Source organism: Rissa tridactyla, chromosome 12 (assembly GCF_028500815.1).
Source record: "Rissa tridactyla isolate bRisTri1 chromosome 12, bRisTri1.patW.cur.20221130, whole genome shotgun sequence".
Taxonomy (NCBI): domain Eukaryota; kingdom Metazoa; phylum Chordata; class Aves; order Charadriiformes; family Laridae; genus Rissa; species Rissa tridactyla.
The window spans coordinates 8,992,305-9,016,042 of record NC_071477.1 but is presented as its reverse complement, the minus strand read 5'-3'; the positions used below and the strand labels follow the sequence as shown (position 1 = coordinate 9,016,042).

At 38.8% G+C, this 23,738-nt stretch overlaps 1 protein-coding gene across 11 annotated transcripts in view; it reads right to left on the bottom strand.

Moving 5' to 3' along the window:
* Nucleotides 1–23,738, bottom strand: part of RIPOR3 (RIPOR family member 3) — a 53,251-nt gene that overhangs the window by 19,960 nt on the left and 9,553 nt on the right. For 6 of the 11 annotated variants that reach the window (XM_054218364.1, XM_054218366.1, XM_054218368.1 and 3 more), the window contains 9 exons: nt 12,533–12,661; nt 8,402–8,548; nt 5,071–5,149; nt 4,283–4,306; nt 4,099–4,152; nt 3,197–3,346; nt 2,617–2,680; nt 2,177–2,220; nt 1,367–1,492 (listed from right to left, as the gene is read on the bottom strand). In XM_054218364.1, coding sequence (XP_054074339.1) covers nt 1,367–1,492; nt 2,177–2,220; nt 2,617–2,680; nt 3,197–3,346; nt 4,099–4,152; nt 4,283–4,306; nt 5,071–5,149; nt 8,402–8,548; nt 12,533–12,633 — 789 coding nt within the window. In that variant the 5' untranslated portion in view covers nt 12,634–12,661. Of the gene's footprint in view, nt 1–1,366; nt 1,493–2,176; nt 2,221–2,616; nt 2,681–3,196; nt 3,347–4,098; nt 4,153–4,282; nt 4,307–5,070; nt 5,150–7,650; nt 7,773–8,401; nt 8,549–12,532; nt 12,662–14,281; nt 14,401–16,542; nt 16,602–22,131; nt 22,151–23,738 lie in introns of those variants that run through there. The other 5 variants (XM_054218369.1, XM_054218365.1, XM_054218372.1 and 2 more) reach the window with 5 other exon arrangements.

Sequence of the window (23,738 nt, the reverse complement as noted above, 5' to 3'; positions counted from 1 at the left end):
AGGTAAGTGCCAGAATCAATGCCAGCTACACAAGGGTCTATGAAGCTTCCCCCAAGGGGTACCCACAACGTGTCATCTGTGTATCACATGCCACTAGCACTGGTCCCTTACTGTTAAAGATACGACCTCTTCCAAAGCACTTTATATCTTTATTTAGAGTTCTGACACTTTTTTTTTTTTAAAGTACAGACAGTTTTCACTAGTATATAAATGCTATTGGATCTTTGCAGGTATAGAATCATAGAATCGTTTATTTTGAAAAAGACCTTTAAGGTCACCGAGTCCAACTGTAAACCTAACACTGCCAAGTCCACCACTAAGCCATGTCCCTCAGCACCACATCCACCCGTCTTTTAAACACCTCCAGGGATGGTGACTCAACCACTTCCCCAAGCAGCCTTTTCCAATGCTTGACAACCCTTTCAGTGAAGAAATAGTTCCTAATATCCAATCTAAACCTCCCCTGATGCAAATTGAGGCTGTTTCCTCTTGTCCTATTGCTTGTTACCTGGGAGAAGAGACCAGCACCCCCTCTCTACAGCCTCCTTCCAGGTAGTTGTAGAGAGCAATAAAGCCTCCCCTCAGCCCCCTTTTCTCCAGGCTAAACAACGCCAGTTCCCTCAACTGCTCATCAGAGGACTTGTGCTCTAGACCCTGCACCAGCTTCCCTGCCCTTCTCTGGACCTCAACACTTGTCTTGTAGTGAGGGACCCAAAACTGAACGCAGTACTCAAGGTGCGGCCTCACCAGTGCTGAGTACAGTGGGACAATCGCTTCCCTAGTCTGATGCTATTGACCTTCTTGGCCACCTGGACACACTGCCAGCTTATATTCAGCTGGCTGTTGAGCAACAATCTCTGGAGTAAAACATGACAAAAGAATCTGCAGCACATCTAGATAAAGGTCTATCTGAACTACACATTCAAAACATACACATGTGCAAAGATATGCTTTCCATATCTTTATCTTTTTCAATGGAGAACAGAAATTCAAGTACTTAATACTCCACACGAGTGATATAAACATACACGTCTTTTTGTCTCCACATCTAAACTTCACCCTAGAAAATCCTAGATATTGGTCTGGAAGGTTTGTTTTGTTTTTAAGTAAACCCAACCTCCTATACAAGACTCCAGAACATGGGAAAGCAGATGCACTAACACAGATCTGAGTGCCAGAAGCGAAGAAAAACCAGAAGCAGATATCAGTTCAGTAGGAAGAAACATTGATTAACTGCCATTTTTACATGGCTAGGAAAAGAAAACTACTTAAGAATTTTGACAAATGCTTGGTATCCTCACAGGTAACCAGTATAGCAGAAGATGTGTTAACCCACTGATTCCAATCCAACCATTATACACCACACCTTGATTTCAAACTTCTCATGGAGATTGGGTATAAAAATCTTTTCTTCCTCATCCCATGTTTGGCTATCATCAGTCTCAATCTTGCCTTTCAACCTCCATTTTTGGCGTCCCAGTCGCACAAACACCTAGAAACCACAAAGGAAAAAGGAGGTTGGGTCAACGCATCCCAGAACATCCCCTTCAGTCCATAGGCCTCACACTGTTCCAGTACTGCAGAAGCAAATCCATTCCTTTGACCACTATACATTTAGGAACTTGAATAAAGGCCAGAAGATTGGAGGCAGGAATTTAGATTGCAAGTTTTAACGCCTTAACTCAGTGCCAAATGACACATCCCACCCATTCTAGAAAAACTGCAAAACTAGGTTGCATAGCAAGTGTTGCAGTACTGCAACACAAGGCACACTGGAATTCATTGGCCACTGTTAGAAGTAGGAGTGTAACCCAGAAAGACACTAAGATGCATTCAAATCATGCCAAGGGCAATCTTCCAAGAAACAGACAGCAACTGTTACTTGATTCCAGGGCAACTTTGAAGACAAAGACCTGACAGGTTGGTTTTGATAGACAGCCACTGCCATCTTTTAAACCCTCCCATAACACTTGAATCCCATCTTTCCCTCTTCATTCTCAGTGGGCAGAGTAACTAGTGAATGTACCAAAGCACTGTTCTCATCAGACCGGTGCACAGTTTTATCATAGTCTGTTTCCTGCTTGCCTTCTACATGTTGCACCCTTGCTCTCCTGTTTCTCTACTGCAAACTCACAGCAGTAAAATAAAGGACAAAATGAATTGCTGTATACTGCACCTCATACTGGTCCCCCGGGCAGAGACGTGCAAAGCCCACCAACCCTGAAAAGAGAAGGAAAAATCCTAATACTTGTAGAGTTTTACAATGTCCCCCCAAACCTCAGCTTGCAATAAATAAAGTGACTATCTGGCTAACACCTCCTGTGCTCAACTCTGAAGAAGCTATGCCACCAGCCCAAAACACTCTTAGAAGGACAAATTTAATTGAGCTGAGGAAAGAAAGACTGTCAGCTTTTGTATTCAAATATAAAATACCATTGCAGATCTGTTTTACAGCACTGAAGCTAACAGAAGTCTGCCAAAATTCTGTTCAGGGTCCAATCCAGAAAGCCAGTGGAAGCAACTGACATTAAATAAGTAGACTCAGTGGATCAGATTGCTACATAGGAAACCCCAAATCAATTGATAAGTCTTGAAGAAAACAAGAAAGGAACGTACCTTTCATCTTCACATGAAACTCTCCCAAATGGACCTCCAACGCCCCTTCTATAAAGCACATGTCCTAGAAGAAAGACTGAACAGTCACTACGACTGAAAAGCAGCGCAGCGTAGCTACCGTCCCATGCATGCCATTTTCTTATCCCATCTTTTTAAGGGCTTTTTTTTTTTTTGACTCTCCATAGAGGAGTGGAACTGCTTGAGCAGTTCACTGTCAGTTACCTTCCACTGCTTGTTTTGTAAAGATAGTATAGCTTATTCATTATTCAAGTCTCATTCCATTACTTCTGGTGGAAGTCATAATGGACCCCAGTATAAAAGCAGAAATTCAAAGAATTTTTCACTTGTCTTCATGAATGCATGAAGACAAGTTGAGTAGGGGCAGAAGAAGGGCATAGAAATCAAGAGCTTTGCCCATAAGGTATTTGTCTCACAAGGTTCAGTTCACATTATGTACTGTATTTCATTCATATGTTAAGTTTTTAACATGCGCCATTAAAAAAAAGCCAGCAGCAAGTCCTAGTACATATTTTGCTAAGGAACAGTCAGGTCTTTGTTACATGAGTGTAGTATTTCCTACCTCTGTGCACTCTTGGAAGTTCTTGTAAAGCTCCACTAGGCTCTCTCTGGAGGCTTTGGTGGAAGGAGACAAGGAAAAGGCATGTTTCATATTAGTGGCCCCATCTCGTAGTCTGCACTGGATACAGTAAGCTTCATAGAGTTCTTCTACCTTTAAGATTTGGGGGGTGGGGGAAGAATGAACAAGAATTACCCCGGCATAGTTCTAGTAAGTTTTGGAAAGGAACATCAGCAGTCTTTTCTGCCAAAAAAACCAACCAAATCCTATTGTCATAGTATTGCAGAGTGCTGTAATTCCTGCATTTTACAGACTGATTAGAGTGCAACGGTTTGTAGACATTCCTACAAAAAACCATGGGATACTGAGAAACAATTTGCTCTGCTATTATTAGACTAGAAGACAAGGAGTAGAGTAACACTTGGTTCAGGGAAAAAATTACTTGGGGAGCAGGAAACCGATTCCCTCAACACAGATTAAAACACCTACACCTTTAGCTACGTCAGAGGAGAGACTTGATTCCTTTGGAAGCAGATGGCAGACAGCAGGCACGCACTCTACAGAACTGCCTATTTGGCCCCTTGCGTGAAGCAGGGGAGAACATGCAAGTCTTCTCACAGCAGCATTTTCTGAATAAACTGGCAGAGTATGCAAACTGGTTTCACAGGCAACCTCAGGTTGGGTTGCGCCCAACATTCAGCCTGAATAGAACCATTCAAGAAAATAAATAAATAAATAAAAATCCCCTCCTTCTGCAAGAAGAGTGGTTACAGCTTTCAGAAGGTACCCAACATTATTCCCCTTCAGATGAATTATAATCAAAGTATTTTCTATTTAGATAGTTTGCTTGTATAGCAGCATAAGCCTTACATGTACAAGATATAATAAGATATAAAACCTCTTACCTTGCTTATGTGAAACTCCAGTTTTCTGATGTATCTCTCCACAGAGCGGATTTGCTTTTGAAGAGGGGAGAGAGAAGGGGGGACTTGAGAAATTATTTCCTAAACATGCCTTTAAAAGTAACACAGTAGACATCATCCATTTGTCTCTATTTGCAGCATTTCATCTCATCTTCAATAGTCTTACCTTATCCAGGTCATAGTAGAAAGCCTGAAAGAAAAACAGCAAAGGCTGAATAGAAGAGCATGTATATTAACGATACTTTGGTATTTACTGCAGGACTCTGTATGCCTATCTTAAGTTATGCTAAATTAAGATGCATTGTTTACTACAAGATGACAGTCCAACATTTTTATAAGTAGTTTCATTTTCTGTGCATGGTTGGTTGGTTTGTTTTCACAGATGCTTGAAATGAGACAGTTAGAGTCTCACCACCAGCCACAACAAGGACTTGGACATTGGTCATGGTACACGGGAGTTTCTGATTTTATTTTTTTTTTTTTTTTTTTATCTAGCCGTTATTTCCCAAATGAAAGGCAAAGCTGTATCTGCGAGTTGTCTCTTCACTAGCACTGCTGCTGAAGGTACTTCTAGGGAGTTATGAATGTGACAGAACCTAGGTTACGAGGACACATTCGCCAACTATGGAAAACAAAGCTCTGTCTTTATCACCATTTCTGTCCATACAGAGTCAGGTACGAACACTGATCACTGAAGAGACACAAGGAGATACCATCCCAGTAAAGGAACACAATCTGAAGAACACTGATGGATATTGAACTTGAGAAATCCCAAGTTTAATTCTCACATCAAGAGCTAACTTGATTGATGAATTTCTGATTGTGATGCCTTGCTTGATCTCACCTCAGTGCTTTAACTGGAAAGCCCCAGGGAGTCCCAGATGTGAGAAACCATCTACTTCTGTGACTTTATTTTAAGAGTCATTTAAGTATTTAACATTAAAACCATCTTACCAATCTGGAGTTCCTTTTTGTATCTTTGTGTCGACCAGAAAGATAATCCAATTCAGCCTGATGTGCTTCCAAGTATTCACTAGAGAGGAAGAAAACCCAAACTTACATTCTTCTGGTATATTAATTATAACACCTTCCCAAAGAATTTTTCAGCAGAATGTTACAAAGCAACTTCCTTCTAGAGAAGATTTCCCTTGTTTTAGTCTCTAGAGATGTGAATGGCTACACAGAGGGACATGGGTCAACAGATGAGAAAGGGTGGTTTCCTTAGACAAATATTTGTCTTAAATGCAAAGTGACTCCAAGAGGAGCATCTGTATGCAATAAGTCCCAGCAGATTCTGGTTACTGTTACCTAACATTTAAAGATGCTGTACATTAGGAAGCCTCCTGAATCCTTCTTATACCTCCAAGATGTGGAATGCTACAGTGCAATTCCAGAAGGACACCACTGTTGCATAAGGTATATACATATACACATGCACACACTGCACTCAGACATTCGTTATTTCTTGTTTCCCTTCATCTAAAATAGATCATTCAAGTGGAAGATAGACTTTATTCTGGGAATGTGAAGCAAAACAAAACAAGACAGTAGAGCTGGAAGTACTACTAAAGGCAAGAGGAAGGGAGGGACATAGGAGGAGAACAGGAAGTTCTAATGCACACATAACTGAGCTCACATATCTCCTTTTCATCTTTCTCTGACTATTCCTGTTTGGCCTCCTGGAACCTTTTCTGTAAGGCAGAAGATCAGTTCATTTGTTGAGCAAGTCTCTTACAGTTACTGAGGACTAAGAATTCATCAACCAACTCTATCTTACAAAGTCAAAGAATTGCAACACAAGACACTTGGACTACAAAACCAAGCTCATTGAAGTACTCCACATGTAAGGTAGGGAACATGTCATTCAGTGTTTTAGCAAACAGAACTGAACACCACCTTTTAGTATGTGAGACAATTTCTTAATGTAACCATTACTTTTTCCAGAATGGGAAGTATTATGCAAGGTGTGAAGCACTTGGAGCCAGTTGGCTTCTATAGAGTCGCTTGCATGCAAGGGTTGTCCCTTAGGAGTTCCCACAGGGCCTTAAACTATTTCTGCTGAGACCATCTTCTTCCAACTTTGCTTTTAATATAGAGCAGACTTTGGTAACTTTTTCCTCTTATGCTTAAAAGGGAACAAAAGTCACCTGGTAAATTCTACATTATAAGACAGTCTCAGAGCAGTCAAAATAGCTTCATTTTAGACAGCTGCATGTCTTCACATTTGCTTTGATGCACTTCATTTTCTTACTGTTACAAAACCAGTTCCCCCCAGACACCCAGTGGTTCCAGCATTCAGCTGTCTGCTCTTTACACTTGCCTATTAACAGCTCAGTGCAGAAGTAGCCAAGGCTGGTGGCAGAAAAGGGTTCACTTTCCTTTTAGAAGAGTTTCATCACTTTCCGATTTAAGTATGTTAGAATTGCCAGCTTGATGGAATGGTACCCAGATGGTTAACAGAATAAGGAGTTATTTGCTATAGCTATAAAGAAACAGGCACGTAAAACATGTTCTGTACTAAAAATCCAAGTCACTCCAGCACCAAGTGGACTTAGTCTGCATCTACTTAAAACTTGGACTTTGCATTGCTATTTGATACAGTTGTTTTCTGTAGGTTACTTTAGTCAATTAGTTAGCTGCTCGGTTTTGGCAGGAGTCTGGTCATGTGGCATTCCCTGCAGAACTGGGAACAAATTCTGATCCACTTTTTGGTTTCTCCTCCCTACGCTCTGATAAATTCTAAACTCTGAAAAAACATTTGGTTTCATTATTTGTTTTAAATCCAAATCCACTAATATGACATTGACTGATGTTTTTAGGGCTAAGACTTTATAGTCTTTTATTGGAATAAAAATGTGACACATCTGAGTTTAAAAAGTATTATTACAGTGCGTTTTATGTTCTGTGTTTAAGAAAACAAAAATTATGATTAGAATTAATACAGTAGCAAAATTCTGAGGACAGCTGCAACATACATGAAGGAACTGTTAGTTAGCAGGATGCCAGTCAAAAGAGCAACAGAGTTTACAAATCCAAGGAAAGCCATTTTATCTTCCAACAGTAGCTTCAGAGTATAAACGAAGTTCCTATGATATTAGGCTAGACCCATCAACTGTAATGATTTAAGATGTGTATTTTTATATTATAAGATTTGAGGACTCGGTTAAAGGTTGATCAGTTTCAATCACTGATGAAGGCAAACAGCACTTGCCACCACTTCCTTTCTGGTCTGTAATACCAAGGGAGCAAGTTCATCCATGTTTTATTTGCCATTTCAACTCTGAATAATATCAGCATTTCTATGAGATAACGGACATCTTCCACAAAGCCAGAACACCCTACATTCAGATTGCCAGCTCATCCTTTGATCTCTGTCTGCTGCACGCACCCCACATCTGCCAGACAAAGACAATGGACAAAATTGGTCTTTAACCTTTTCACTCAAGTCTGTACTAATGCAACATTGACTGTACGGTCAACCATAATAAAGACTCTGAAGTAGTGCTACAGTTAAAGCAAAATAATGCTATTTACATTGCCATAAGAAGATGGGGTCATACTACAGCTCTGTTCCATCACATCAAGTCAGCTGAAGTTTTCAGGTGGATCTGCTTAGACTTTCCCTTACAACAAACCACCCAGAGATGAAACAGGGCTTTTGAACTCCAGAGTTTAATTCTATTAAAAGAAAAAGAACACCAAACACAAAGATACAAACCCACTAGAATATGTCTTTACTTTAAGTGTTCTCTAATTAGCATAGAGACAATAGAAATGGTTTATGAACCAGTCTTCCCACTGTGTCCTTGCAAGGCACACCCTTGCTTTCAGGCTTGGTTTTAAGTCAGCTTTTTGAGTCAAAACAAACTCCACACAGTTCCCTCTCCAGAAACTTTCTGCCAATCACCCCCCAGGTATGGTTATCCCATCCTTATCCCTGTCTCCGCTTGATCTGCAGACTTCCTGCCTGCCACCCTGCATGCTCTGAAAGCCTCCCTTCCTCGAGAGAGCTTAGTTTCTGCCCAAGAGATGGAGAATCTCCCCACAGAGTCCCACCTGTCATTGACTTTTTAGAGAAGTGTAATGAACTGGGAACAAATAAAAACATGAGAGCACTTTGTTCGCAAGCAGACTGTCTGAAACTTGTTTTACAAGGTCCCAAACTAGTGTCTGGGAAAGTCACTGCATACGTTTAGAGATGCCAGATGGAGACAGAGAACAGTGATACACAGACTTAAGCAGCATGACTAGGTAAGGCAAATTACAGTATTTAAAAAGTCCTTACTTAAGTCCTTTCTTCAAAGCTTCAAAAATTTTCTTCACCTGCAGTGGCTTTGGATCCCAGATGACCGCCCCCTTCTGCAGGGAATTATAAGCCTTGGGGGATTTCAGTGACATTCTTGATCTCACTGAACTTCTGCCGAGAGACTTTCTGTAGAAAAAGAAAATAAATATGGGAAAGATGCAAAACCCATCACCAGGGAGAATAGTGACGCCTAATCCACAAAGCTTCCAGGCTACAAGTTATATGTCCAATTCCATATGCCTTTACTCAAGGGAACAAAGCTCTTGGACACACTGAGAATACTTTCACGGGTAACGTCAAAAAGTTAAGGGCCAGCCCTAAATACCTAGTGCAGGAGAGCTGCAAGTTTTTTGTGACTTCAACAATAATAACTTCAATAAGAAACATCTCATTCTCCAAGCTTGATGCAGACTCTGTGAATCCTAGTGTTTCTCTTTTATTCTTTTTAATTAAAGAAAAATTGCACAGGTCCCCATTTCTTTGGGAAGGTAGAGAGGGTACTGAGCAAGAAAAAGAAAAGGTCATTTTTATAACAGGTTAATAACAAGTTAACGTTACAGCTACTGCTAGCAATTGTCTTAACGGACATGCATGGCAGGTAGCTAAGGCCCTGTTTCTGTGTGCATATTCACACCAGTTGTTGGGTCAACTACAGAACTAGCTAAGTAAGCCACGCTGCAGGACAAGGACGTTCCCACTCCAACTCTCACCTGCAATTCAGGAAAACAAAACAACAAACTTTTGATCTGCTCAAGGTCTAACTGATAAAGCGAACACAAAAAGCCTTTAAAAATAGTTATTTCTTTGCTTGCATTCACTATCCACTTACATGATGGCTTAGAGCCCTACCACAATTTACAAAAGGAAGCTACTAAGCCCAGATCGCACACAAGATATAATTATCAACATGTTTTTCAGCGTCTAACACCTCACTTATTTTTAAAAGCAACTGCAAAACCAAAATTAAATATTGTTTCTAACAGAAGTCCCCCACACAGGATTTTTTGTGCTAACATAAAGAGTTAGAACATCCCAAGCATTACTTACATATATCTACAACATTTAAACCAGAAAATTAGCTCTTTGCAAATAGTTCTCTCACACTGGCAGACTCCTGCCCAGCTTACCTCTATCTATGTACTCCTGTAAGTCTTTGTTATTTTTATATAGTTTTTTTAATACTCCCTGTAAGTCGAGCCCCTAAAATAACGTTATCTGAAGAAGTTTCCCAGTCTGCCAAGCCAACTGGTTGCTCTCAGAGACGCTTTCCACCTTCTCTACAATCTCTATCCTAAATTCAGCTCACCTGGAGAAACAATAGCTTAATACTTAGCCAATGGCTGTTTTAAGTTCTCAGCATGCGACTGAATGCCTAAGGAGATTATCGAGCTTGGTGATTAAATCCTGGACCCAGCACACCTGAGAGCTGTCCCCAGTCCTATTATAGAAACCTTTGAGCAACTACTTTAATTATCCTGGTGCTAATTTTCCACTTAACTCCATTTTTTAACATAGAATCTGCAAAAAATCTGTTGAAATTACATGTTGCCAAACATTACTGGATATTTAATTTCTTCACCCCAATGATTATCTTAGGTTTTTTATGATGGCTTAATGTTAAGTATTAATTGACCAAACCATTTGGAGCTCAAGTTACCTTTAACAAGAAACATAACTGTTAAATTAGAAACTTATATTAATATTGTTCTCTTTTGTAAGATAACAGATCTTTGAGTATTCCACGCAAAGGGAGAGGGTTTCAATTGGAATAACACTGGAAGGGACAGTCTAGCCAATAACATCAACTGAAAGAGTCTCCTGGAAGAATCATCACTTAAAATTCTTTCACAAAAAGAAGGAAATAGCGTTCAGCTCCATGCTTTAGATGAGTACTCTAATTAGCAAGATACCATATGGCAAATATAAGATAATTCTGCCTTTTGAAATTAAAAAGCCCAAATTACTCCTGGGGTTTGTTTATTTTTGGAAAGGAAAGGACTTTGATATTTACCTTCAGAGTTTTGGACTGCAAATCCTAAATTCAGGAAATCATTTCCCTTCAGTTAAAGTATAGCATTTAAGCACTGCATACAGATAGGTTGGAATTTAAATCTCACCATTTTCCTCAGTATCTCCTACTGACTGATGTGGCCCGTATGTATTCAGTGCATTGATGTTAAGAATCCCATTTTCATACGTTTCATAGAAAAGTTAAGTGGCTGACAGGGGCCTTCAGGGACAGTAGCTAAAAGCTAGATGCTATGTTGCTGTTTTCCCTTGTGAACTTAATAATTTAAGTATCAGATTTCCCACTTTATAGATAACAGTAATAACATTTACTTCCTGTGGAGACCATTGTGAGGAAAAATGAAATAGTGTGTCTGGCTGAGAGCCTCAAAAGGAAGTTGCTAAAGAAACGCAAAAGTATATTTAGCATCTGCTTAAGAATCTCCATGTGGACCTGATTTGTGTGTCATCCTTTGGAGAGACCTTGCATAGGGCCCCTGCAATCTCCTGCTGTGTTTTGCAACAGCGCCTGAGGGAGAGATAAGTTAGGAAAGGGTGATTAAAAAATTTCTTCACTATGCTGGGGAAGGCTCTCGGGTGTTCACTGGGCTGTGACTGAGTACCTAGTGCACAAATTTTCCTTACTGTGCTGATTCCTGAATGAAACTGTCTGTCTACACACTTAAATAATGAAAAGCAACATCATAAAAAAATGCATAAAGAGGTGCATTGGTTAGAAAACCTTTGCAGCTAAAAGTAACAGAATAACCTTAAGGGATACATAAACTCTTCTGTTTAGAACATTCTTACCCTGCTGGACTGTGCCTTTGTTGCAGAAACAGCTGTTCGACACTTTTCCTGGTAGATCCTTTCCCTGCTAGAACTCCCACTATGTACTTGAGCTCAAGCCTGTTTATATAATTCACTGACAGTGCTTTTCTCAAGATCTTAGCAATTGGTGTGATTTTAGATGTTCAATCTTTGCTGGATGTAATATTATTTTTCAGCTTCCACAACAAATTAATTTATTCAAATGTGAAGACTTCTCAATTACATCCCAATCATGCTGGAATTTCATTTTTGCTCATACTTTACCACGCTGTGTTTAACTAAAAGGTTAATTCAGTCATTTAATTCCTTGCAAATATATTTTACGACATGAGTCGGGTATTTTACTGATACACAATAGGTTTTTTTGAGTACAATACTTTTAGAGGTATACTTTCCAATACTTCTATATGATACTGCTAAATGATTCACTTTGTTATTATTCCAGCATGCACTGGCTGTCAGAGATTATATTAATTTTCCATTTATATATCATATCTTCTAAAAGCACTTGACAGGCCATACAGGGATCACTAAATTCAGAAAAAGAACAAAAGCACTTCTAGTGGAAAAGCTGCACAGTTATCTACATAGAGCAATGCTGCACAACAATTTATGACAAGGAAAAAAGGGAAAAACAGTGCAGGGTGGTTTAGCAATTATGGGGCTCGACTGACGACTGGACTGCAACCTTGGCTATTACTATAGACCTGTTACTGACAGCAGCAATTTTCTAGTGGTCTTCTTGGCCTGTTTGTATTCCTCCCTTCCTCTCATTTCTGGCATTGCCAGAAAGCAGCCCTGCCTCTCATGTCATGCTGCTCTGTTTAAATAACTCCAGGAGAATTGAATTTTGTTAAGCTACATATTTTGCCAGGATTCACCACTAACATTCCTATCTTTTTAAAGGTCTATGAGATCTTTTAATTACCATAACTATTCAGAAGGTTTTAGTCAGAAAACATCAGTTACTACTAGGCTGCAAGCAGGAAGGGTCGTAGCCCTTCATTTTTCTGGAAGAAATGGACACTATTAACAGTCTGATACATAACCTCTGAAATCCAGCCGTCTCTGAAGTAGAGCGTGTATAGTAGTAAGGCAGCATGGTGTGAAATATAGCTATTTATCAGTGAACCGTGGCAACACTCAATACCTTTAAGATAAAAATAAAGGAACGACTTCTACACATAGATGCCTTAGGTTAAAAAAATATATTCATAGTACCTAATGTCTGTTGCCCAAACAATCGGGTGCTTTTCTTTTTGTGTTACTTACCCTAATTTTCTGCTTTGCACAGTGCTGAATCCAGTGAAGGAGCAACTCCTGCTGATACCACCCCCATCACCGGGAGAGACAAATGTGAGTTTGACCGACATGATTGCCAGCCAGTAAGTCTATCGGCTTCTGAAATAAACAGAAAAACAGATGAGTCAAAATCTTCTTGGCAGTTCAGGCTTAGACCTGTGCTGCTGCAAGTGCTGAGCTGCATGGAAGTGGAAATTTAGAACAGACAGTAGATTAAATAAAAAAAAAAGACTTGTCTGCTATATACGTTTCCTTTGTTGCTATCCACAACACAATTAATAAGGGACTGAACAGTCTAAAATGAAATCTCTCAAGCCCTCTTCAATTTCTGATTGATTTTACAAACTCACTATGTAAAAGCCAGAACAGACTCAATTCACAGGCTCTCTACATTTCTGATTTTTTAAAAACCCTGTAATTGTCCCTCTGCTTAAGGAGTTCAGGCCAACCAGTATATTTCCAAATCAGTATGGATGCCAGAACAATACTTAAGCTCCAGACTTAGCCAGGTCCAAGAAGCAGTTCCTTGCATCTGTGCAGAGCCACACTGCAGTCAATGGTAGAACTGGCTGAGTGTGGTACTTAAGCCCAAGGCAGAAGTCTGGTTTTGACAGAAAATTTCAGGTTCATTCTCCTCCCCTGGCAGGATTTCTCTTGGATTGCTCTCTTCTGTTTTCCATCAGTCAAACTCTTTTGCTTTCTGGAGAATTGTGCTCTCTGCCATATGTCTATAGAATCCAAGTTACAATATAAGTAACAGACATACCCTTCAAAGCAGCTGTAGAAAATCACCCAGACAGTTAATATACAGAAAAATTCCCTTCCTTCCCCCCTCAAGCTGGTGTAATGTAAACACCACAACTGAGTAAAACTGAGTAAAACAAAAAGCTGGAGTATCTATTTGCAGAGAGAAGTACAAATTCCAATAAAGAGCTCTACATGGAGATGCTCCATGCAAAAGTTTGTCCTACATTACAGAAAGTGCTCTGAAGAACAGTGAGCTCTTAATCTTTCAGACTAGATACTGGAAAGAAACATTTGCACTCATCCCCTATGCCTGACATTATCCCACCAGCATGGCTACAATTCATTAGAGTAGAAGCCCAGAAATGTCATGATAAGACTCTTTTCCTGGCTCTACCACTAACTTGGAGAGCGACCTAACTCTAGGCTCTTCCAGACTGCATATAAAGACCTGAGTGGTTATATATACTCCCCAAGAAAAGTGAGGCTTGAGAGTGTTTAGCTAATTCTGAGCTAGTCTACAAGTACAGGGAATTACTGTAAGTGAGTACGCTTCAGGTATCATTATCTACCAAACCCGTAACAAAAGTTGTCATGGATTTCCACAAGCAGAGATCCTTCAGTGAGACCTGACTATTTCACTAGAAGCTGCTCAGTCAGTTCCCCAGGCTGAGGTTTAAGGCTCCCATTTCTTTGCCTGTTCTACGGGCTGTGCCAAGCTCATGAATACAGCTGTGAAAAACAGGCAAAAAATTTTGGGACAAGATATGAAAATGATAAATTTGAGCCAAACCGCTACCTGCTTTGCAAGCTACCTAGTTTGTCAAAAGAGGTGCTAGGCATGGCTAGGTATTTTGTATCTCAGTGCATCGAAGTCCACGACTCCATAGCTTCAGTAGTATCAATGGAAATCTGCTACATGGAAAAATTTAGGCGCACCTTAATCACCTTTTAATCAAACTGTACAGCACTTACATTCTCTTGTTTGGAAAGGATACCTCCTCAACACCCTTAATCAGAGATTGTACTTGCATCACTTCACAGCTGAAGTTTCAAAATATTTTCCATTCTTTCCTCTAGTTTTCAGAAGCTTATATGTCTGTGAACAGTCACCCCATCAAAAGGATCATTAGACTGAAAAAAACATGCAACTTACTGAAAAATGTAATTGCATAACAAGCTGTTAAAGGAAAAAATAAAAGGAATAGCCTCATGGTTATTGACCACATCCCTCATCAAGGCTAAGCCAGATTCCCAGGACTTATTTTTCAGCTCTCTAACTTGGGAAAGTTAGTTCATGAGTAAAAGGGAGGAAGAAAGTGCAGAAAAAGCTTGCCTAGTTTTATAGGACTCCTAGAGCCTGCGTAGCATGAGACTGAAGCATATAGATATGAAACAAACAAAAACAGGCAGACCCTTGATAGGGAACAGAAAGTGGAAAATTATGAGAAGACTCGCAAGGCAAAAATCTGTGGTACTGAACTCTAGATGTGAAGCATTAACTTGGAAATGTACAGACACCCAAAACTAGCTGATGAAAGAAATGAATTGCTTAAATTGCCTAGACTTGATTCTGTTGCCACATATGTTTTTATAAATCAAATATAATTCCATACTTCATGAAGATAGGCTGTTGCAAATTAGCAGAAATCAGAGATAGATTGGACCTCACTTGCGCGTAGCCATAAGCATTTAAAAATTCTCATGGGTTGTTTGTTTTTTTTTAACTGCACAAAGCTCAGTCCTCAAGGCCACTGACCATGTCATGTTCTGCTGCAATGCACAGCTATGTTCAAAAGCAATTCACAAACACATTTTCACAGTTCCCTCTTATAAGAACGAAGAGAATTTAAATGATGTTAGAAAAGCACTACTAAAGGGGTTATCTTTCTTCCTCTGAAATAACGTTGACAAAGTCAAATACCGCTTGGTACACACCTGCATATATATTTTTTGTCGCCACCTAGAAATCTTACAACTCATTTCACACTTTCGGGTAGAAGACCATAAGTAGGATATCAAGACAACATTTTATTTGTAAGAAAGACTTATAAATGGAGTTGTTTAAACAGAGGGTTTTGCTAGCCAGAGTGTCTGTATAAAAGTGCTGAGCTACGTTACAATTGCCCCTGAGAAAAAGCATCTGGACACATCTCAAATTCAACTCTCCCTTTAGGCTACAAATAAACCAGATAAGGACCCCCAACAAAGCTGAGTTCAAATTTGTCTTCCAACCTGTAACCTCTGCTGTGTGAGCCGATGTCTCCAAATCTCATAAATACAGGGATTATACCCTGGGGAGCTGAGGAACTTCCCCTTGTTTAATCTTCCCCAAAAGCACAGAATGTGAATACGGAAGCTAGCTAGGGGCTGGCATATGTAGAGTGCAAAAATATCGGGCCAAACTGAAGGAGTCTATTGCCAGGGGCAATAGAAACACCGCAATACTGGAAAAAAACTAGGAGTCTTGGAAAAGTCTCATAAAGCTTGTGAGTATTAAATGGAACTCCAAACTGCCAGGTACTAATTGACTCAAACATTTTAATGCGTGCAGTTTTGTAAGATTTAGACTTCAGGTCTCAGAAATGTATTTTTAATATAAATCAAAAGAGTACTTTTTTTCAAACTAAAGGAGTATTTTTGTTTGTCCCTGTTTCAATGATTTGCTGTAACAGACTATTAGTTTAACCTTCAGTGTTATCAAGTATCCAGGCATGTTGGGCCACACATTTGAGCTTCTGTGCAGCAGTGAGTATGCTCAAACAGCATGTTCTGCTTCATCTCTGTTAGTATTAGGATATTCCTCAAGCCAAATGACCTTCATCCTCTACAAACAAAAAACTGGTGTCTGTTTGTGTTTATGGCTAAACTTTTCCAGCCCTAGTCACATATTTAATTGTTTCTAGGCACAATGGTTTCAGCAATTTTATGAGGAAAATATGACTCACTGACTTCTTGCAAAATATTTCTGCTTGTGTTTTGTACTTTAAATTAGTAGCCATGTTTTTCTTTTAATATCTCCAAGAGGTTCACTTGAACTTGGTGAACAGTTGCTATAGTAAGATACTCATGTTTCCTTAAAATTTAGAATGTTCCACTCGTGAACGACCAGTTTGTTAAGAGAGACACACTTGCTCCTAGTTGTGTGTTTGCAAAAACTACCAGACTTCTATTTCCTTCAGCTAATTGTGGACACACACATCAAGCGATAGCCTAGGCAACAAGTGGCTACGTGCCTCACCAGTATGGCAGTACCTGCTGTTCACTGGCTTCAGCAAGCAGCAGCTGCCTAAGAAAATAAATGCCAGTTTGAAATCAAGTAAATTATGAGTCACTATAGAAAATAAACACAATGACTGAACACAAACTATCAAATGCCAATCACTTCAATGTCTTAGGATCATGTCCGTGATTCTGGATACATTATGTGATCATGACAATTTGTCTTACACCACCTGATCCTGACTTTCTCCTTACATTTTTAGACTACTGTTGTTATTTTTATACATAATTTTATTTGTAAATATTACATTAAATTTACTTGGAAGGACAGTAGAGCCATTCTATCTTCTAGTTTTGGAAATCAAACAAACAGAGTTGATTTCATTTTATATTATCACAACATAATCCTTTTCTCAGTATCAACATTTTATTGGATGTGCTCAACATTTTATTGGAGGGACTGCAGCCTTGACCCTAAAATATGTGGCTTACGTTTGTGCCTATATAAAGAATCCTCTCAGTAAGTGGGTTTCTGCATAGCATAGTACATAGATTTTATTGTAGGGTTGCCACCTAGAATCTCTGTCTTTTTAGAGCATGATTTTACAAAATTCACTTCAGCTCCATAACAGCCAAACAAATTTGCCATTAATGTGTACTGGTTCTATGCCATTTCTACTGAAACTCAATTTTCACTGTACATAACCAAAATCAGTACTGATTAAGTAGATGAACATGTAGGGACTTTAGAGACATTCTCTGGACTTAGGCTAGAAATGATCTGTGATTCCAACTAATCATCTGCTGTTTAAAAAAACCCTTCAGTCAAAGGTGCTAAGTTACTCATTCCACTTCCTTGAATTTATTAGAAACTCCACCACGATAACTGTTTTGCTGTATAATTGCATCTGCATCAGGGTTTTAGCTGATAGACATATATATTGCAAACACTTAATAGATGAAAAGACAACCCTAACATAATTACATCAGCAAATTTCTAGCATAAGTCAAATTTAAGACTGATTTTGTAAACCGGGCTACATTTGCCTACCATCACATTGATGTAATCACAATTATTTTTCTTCCTCTCATTTATTTCAAAACTCAGGAACAATGGAATTAACTAACACTTCTGAATGCTTATAATGGGTGGTATCCATTTCAAAACACTTGCAGCAGACAATGGTATTTGAGTCTTTCATGACACTGATAAAGAAAAAAAAAATCAAGATTGCCACAATGTATTACAATACTGTCAAACATTTTGAACTAAATCTTAGCGCTGATCTGGGCCTGAAACACTGAAGCTTTTTGAGATTTTAATGTACCGTGCAACTGGCTGGAAATTTCTAGGCCTTGGCACTTGCTTTGCAGTGTTGGACATCTAAAGAATGCAGACCATTAAAATTAATGAAACTCCTGAGATGTGATAACATCATGACTCAGCCCTAATTACTCTAAAGGTAGATGTAATGAAGCCTGACTGAACAAAGACTGAAGTGACCATCTTGTGTACAGCACAGTGTTGAATCCACTGGGAAAATACACACTATATTTAATCTTTGCTCTCGAGCATTCTTCAGAAAAACCACTGACCTCAGTAGCAATGCCTACTTTGCTAGATAAACATTCCAAATTTATGATTAAAACCCTTTACATTTTAAGCATTTTTGTTCAATTGTTAGACAAACATTCTATTTATGCAGTTATTGGCAGAACTAAGAAAAATTTCTCTGATTATTTTTCTAGAGATGAAAAGTTATTTGAATTAGGGAGACAGAAAGTGCCCTTGATGCTACATCTCAATACAGCTATTTTAACATAGCACCGGACTGAAATAGGGATCCTTTCTTCAGATAAATCCTTTCTGTGGAAAGGATTCGCAGCACAAGGATTCACAGCAGAACCTGCAAAGGTTATATGTAATTCACTTTAATGTAGGAATTATGACTTGTGGATATCATCTATCTAGAACTGGTGTCTCACACCAACACGTACAACTTGTAACTAGTCCACCACACAGTCGGGGAAAGAGCCACTGCAGTTACAGATATGGAAAACATATGTTTGATACTTTGTATTCATATGATAAAACAGATTTGTGAAAATGGAGGTAATGGAAACAAACAGCTGCCTGTGACGAGCTTTTGAAAATTTTCCCCTTAGTACTTTTATCATACATCTCTGAAGCACTAGGAGGTAAATTCTGCTTCTCCCGTGCACTTTTCCTGCTCTCCCGTCTCACCCCTACTCATCTCTTTCCCCCCCCTGCTTCCTATAATGGGAATAAAATAACGTAGATGGCTGGACTTGTTCAGCCTTCTTTGCAGAAAATTGTAATCCATGCAGGAAACCATCTTCTAGCAAAGAGGTATGTTTAGCTCCAGTGCTGTAAGTCCACTGGATATAACCGTACAGAGCCATGAACAATCATTCTTCCACTCTATTCACCGGATATTTCTGCTGTATTAAGACTGAGCAATGTGAGTAATTACATCGCAATTCTGCTGCAAGTGGAAGATTTCGCTTCTCTAGGTAGCTGCACATGTGTTCCACAGAAATTCTTGCCTAAACCTGTTTAACTCAGATTATTAGATGGGCCCTTTACTTTACACCAAACTTACATCTGTTGGGTTGTATTTTGAAAATCTCAAATGATTCAAGAATATAATCCCATTCTCAAAAGTAATTTAGGCTTTTAGGAGCTAGTTCAATTGATTTTCAGTAAGAATTACATTCATAGCTTACATTATTTAGAAAGATGGGGCTTCGGCGTGTAACTCATTTTGGTACTTTTGCAAAGTTTATCTAGGCAGATTCAACTCTTAAATATATATTTAAATACTGCATATCTGTCATGCTTTCCTTCTAGCCATATTCAAGCCATAAAACGAAAATCAGATAAACAGCTTTGATCCAAGTTATTGCTTTAGTCATTAGGCCCTTCTATAGCTTTATGCCAGCTTCTGGAAATAAAGTTCTGGAGTCCAGGTTTCCTATGCAGCAATAAATTTAAATATCTAAGCAGTCCCCTCAGATAGCTTCTCCTGTGCTGGAGGTGGTGTCTCTGATGTAACCATTTGTAGTGTAGCTCTTTGAACACAGGACTCAACTTTCAAGTCCAAGATGACCTGTTTTTCAAGTCTGCGATTCAAAATGTTGCTGTATTTCTAATTAGTTTTCATCTAAGCATACAGATCCAAGTTCTATTCTCAGTGACACTGGTGCACATCCAGAGGAAATTAATCAGTCATTTATTCCAGATTTCCAGTAGAATCCTGGCAGCAAATGTTGGCCCGTACTTAGTTAATGACCTGGAAACTATTTTTCAAGACATAATTTTGTGGTCAATTTTGTACCTCCCTCTAGTGGCAGCAAATATCAAACAAATGAAGCACAAAGGAGACCTTGTCACGGATCACACACTGATGTATTGTGCCTATTTCTTTTATGGAAATTAGTTACTCAATCAAGGTTGGCTGTAAATCTCACTGTAACTTTTTGGTAATGTAGTAAGACAAGAATCAGTGATTGCATATAACCAAAATCCCAGTTTACTTCCTTTGCCAGCATGTGGCATATTCATATAGCCACACTTAGTTTCTCCCTCCTTGCCTATCATAACTCTTCTAGTTGCTGTGAGCACTTTTGCACCGAGTTTTGCTTTCCTCTTCAGGGGAAGGCACAGAACAATTCACCCATTATCAGCTGATTTATGAGCACAGGGCTTGCTGCTAGCTCTTCTGGTTTCCATTTCAAACTTGATGACAAACTTGCAAGCCTGAATCCGAGATTCAGGAATGTGGCAGGCTCCACACGCTAGCCTGACTTGCAGCTTTTTCAGCTTTGGCAGAATTTGAGTCTGCAGTTAGCTACATTATAATGAATACTTAAAAACAAATTCCTAACAAGAGAAGAAGCAGATGGCGCTGAGGGAGAGCAATTTACAAGTGATGAACAGGCTCTTCTATATCTGACAAAGGAAAATTCGCCTAGCAGCAATGCACTGAATTCTACCAATTCTGTCCTTAAGAGGTTCCTCCTTCTTAATTAGGAACCCCAAGGAACATTCTTGTGTAATATGTATCTCACTCTCCTTGTTTTCCCCAATCTGTTCCTGAATGTATGTTACAGATAGACTTATCAGGTGTGATCGTGTCTCCATCCCTTGGCTAATGCAGGAGCCTCCTAACAGCCCATTTCCAGGTCAATTACGAAATAAGGAAGGTCCTTAATCTCAGCCTTAGGGCTGTGGAAACTCCCAAGTCTAAGCTTTAATAGAAACCAGCATGATGGATAGATATAGGTTTTGATTATTACACTGAGAAGAACATATTAACCAAAACAGATGACAAACTTACAGTAATAGTGAAATTTTATGTTCAACAGTATGTGGGATGTATTTTGATATCTTCAAAAACTGAAGTCTGTGAATCATAATATACTGGAATGTGTCCTGGGGCATGCTTCTGAAGTGGGAGAAACTATCTGTCATTCAGCTGTCTGATCAAGAAAATTGTCTCTTTATTAAGAATTAAACCATTAAGTCAACTTCCTGTGGTGACCATGTTTTATTCCCATAATTACCAAGACAATCTTGTGCCACAGAAATAATGAAGTTAGGATCAGTATCCCAAAAAACACTGGAAAAAGAGGAAAAGTATAAAAAAATATCATATAAGAGGGAAATAAGAGAGAGAAAATGTTTATATTTTAAAGCTAGGTATTTTCTTTAATGCTGAGTAGACATAGACCTAGTTTTTCAAAGTCAGTATTTCCACTACTGATTGGTGAATCTTGGTACCTACTTAAGATAATGAAAAAGGGTGTATTTTTTAGAAGGAAAGATAAAAATCAAGACAATTTAGAATGTCTCTTATTGGTCAGCTAACAGTTGAAGTGTCAAAAACTTATTTGGTGTTTGAACATTTTATCTAAAATGAATTTACTCAGGCTTGAACTCATTATATTTTCTAACAAATTAGGGTAGCTGTCATAGCAATCCTAACACTGCATTCTGTACTAATGTTCCCTTTCTGTAGACACTCCACAAGCATATAAACTTTACTTGTGAAAAAAAAAACAAACCCTTTGAATATATGCGGATATATCTTACTTTCCCCTTCATTTCTTACCAATTCCTAATACATATGCTCTGACATTCATGGCCCACATTTTTTAAACTGTTATTCTCTGCTTTTATTTGGTTTGGGTTTGTTTTTAATGAGGTGAACTTTGCACAGCCCAACTCTAGCTCCTATAAAATCTGTGTCTTAAATGGCCAGATTTAGTGATTTTTTATGGAAAAAAAAAGGCTTACATACTAACCACACAGCTGTACTTGGAAACAGATGTTTTACCCCCTTTAAACTGAACTAATGAGGACAGGAATATGGAACAAATAGGTCAGGAAAACTTCTATTTAAATTTTGAATTTGGAATTATAGAAACTGTACAGAAAGAAATAGTCCTTCCACATAAGGGGAGGGGAGAGGGATGGTAATTGCACTGATGATGAAAATTTGCACTGCTACACTATCTTCAAGGCACTTCCACTTCACAGCCGTGTTCATCCCAATGTCAGTTTTATCCACTTAACTCACACAAGTATCCCATAGAGAGCAGGCCAGATCCTCAGTTTACATGAACTGCCCCAACTCTATTCAAATCAATCTATTTACAGAAGTCCAGGATTTGGTTCTGTGTCTCCTTTGCATTTAGCAGGTGAGAAAGGACTCCAAATCACTTCTTTCAAGACTTCTGTAAAACATAAAGTAGACCAATTATTTAGGATCAGATGCTGTGAAAACCATAACTTCTGATAGAAATCTGACTAACCATGAAAAATTTTTAAACTAAGCTAACCCATCAGTGTGTTCTTAACATATAAAGTGTCTTCTGCTGCTAGTTCAGAAATAGATAAGGTTTTTAGGACCATTGCTTCTCTGCCCAATCTTGCTGCCATCGAAGTCACTGGGAACATTGCCATAACTTCAGAGAGAGGACGAATAAGACCTCTGTAGTCACGATTTGGCGCTCACACTGGAAAAATGCCACAGTGATGGCCTTCTATAGAAAAGATGCACCAAGTTTTCCCTCTGATTCCTAGCTTAAGCTTCCTTAAAAAATTATTCTTGATCTGTCTTTATATGCTCTTCTGTATGCTATTAGTATGCTCCCTTGCGGTATAAAGCGGGTCCCTTGCACTAAGCCACAGCAGCAAAAAACAATCTTCTGCTGTATAAGGCTTTGTGAGACACAGTCATTACATGCAGAGGAAACTGGGTTTAGTGGGGCCCTAGTTCCCCTGGGGATCACCATAATATAAATTATTAATAATAAAAATAAACATTGGCTAGCTTGAACTTCTCTTCATTCCCTCGGAGCTTATTTTTGTGACGGAATTAGCTAAATAAAGGCCACTTGAAAGAATGCTTAATTGCAAACTATCCAAACAAAACAAAATGGAACTAATTGGTTCTTAAATATTAAACATTCAAAAGAGGATGACTTTGGAAACAGCTGAAAGACTAATGTATATTCGGATACACATGGTGAAGCGAGCAATTAAGCAAAATGCAGTCTAAACCGGACTACATTTACTTTTAAACCAGATATTCAAGTTCTGTCAGTCTGGTTTTGCTTAGAAGACAGCTTTGGCTTATTTCAAGCATAAACAGAATTACAGCAATACTGTTTTGAAAATTATAAAATCAGAAGAGTCAAACTGGTGTACTGACTTCTGGACATAGTTTGCCCAGCAAAGACTACAAAATCTACAATGGTTATTACTCCATGGAATGCCCCTTAAACCTATTTCAGCCTAAAAAAAGATAGCTTAGCAAGGAATACTGTTTCCAGTGTTTTTTTCTACAGCAGTTATTTTCCTGGAAGTTGGGTAGGGAGAGCTTACATAAACAGTTCTGACAAGACATCTCTAAAGGACAGTAGTGATGCCTTCCATCAGAATAACTGATTGCAGATCTGCCTTGGCCTTTATAAACTTCCTTTCTTCAGCCCTGTGTTTTTGTTACTGCTATTTAATTCAAATAGTTCACAGTCAGCAAATGGAAAGAATCTGTTTGGCCATGTAAAAACTCCCTTTTCGTATTCATTAAAGGTTAAAACAGTTGCCACACTTACTTCTTAAATCATAAGTATTTCTAGCAAGACTGGAAAACGGTCTCTCTGATGTGATTGAAATTTGTAA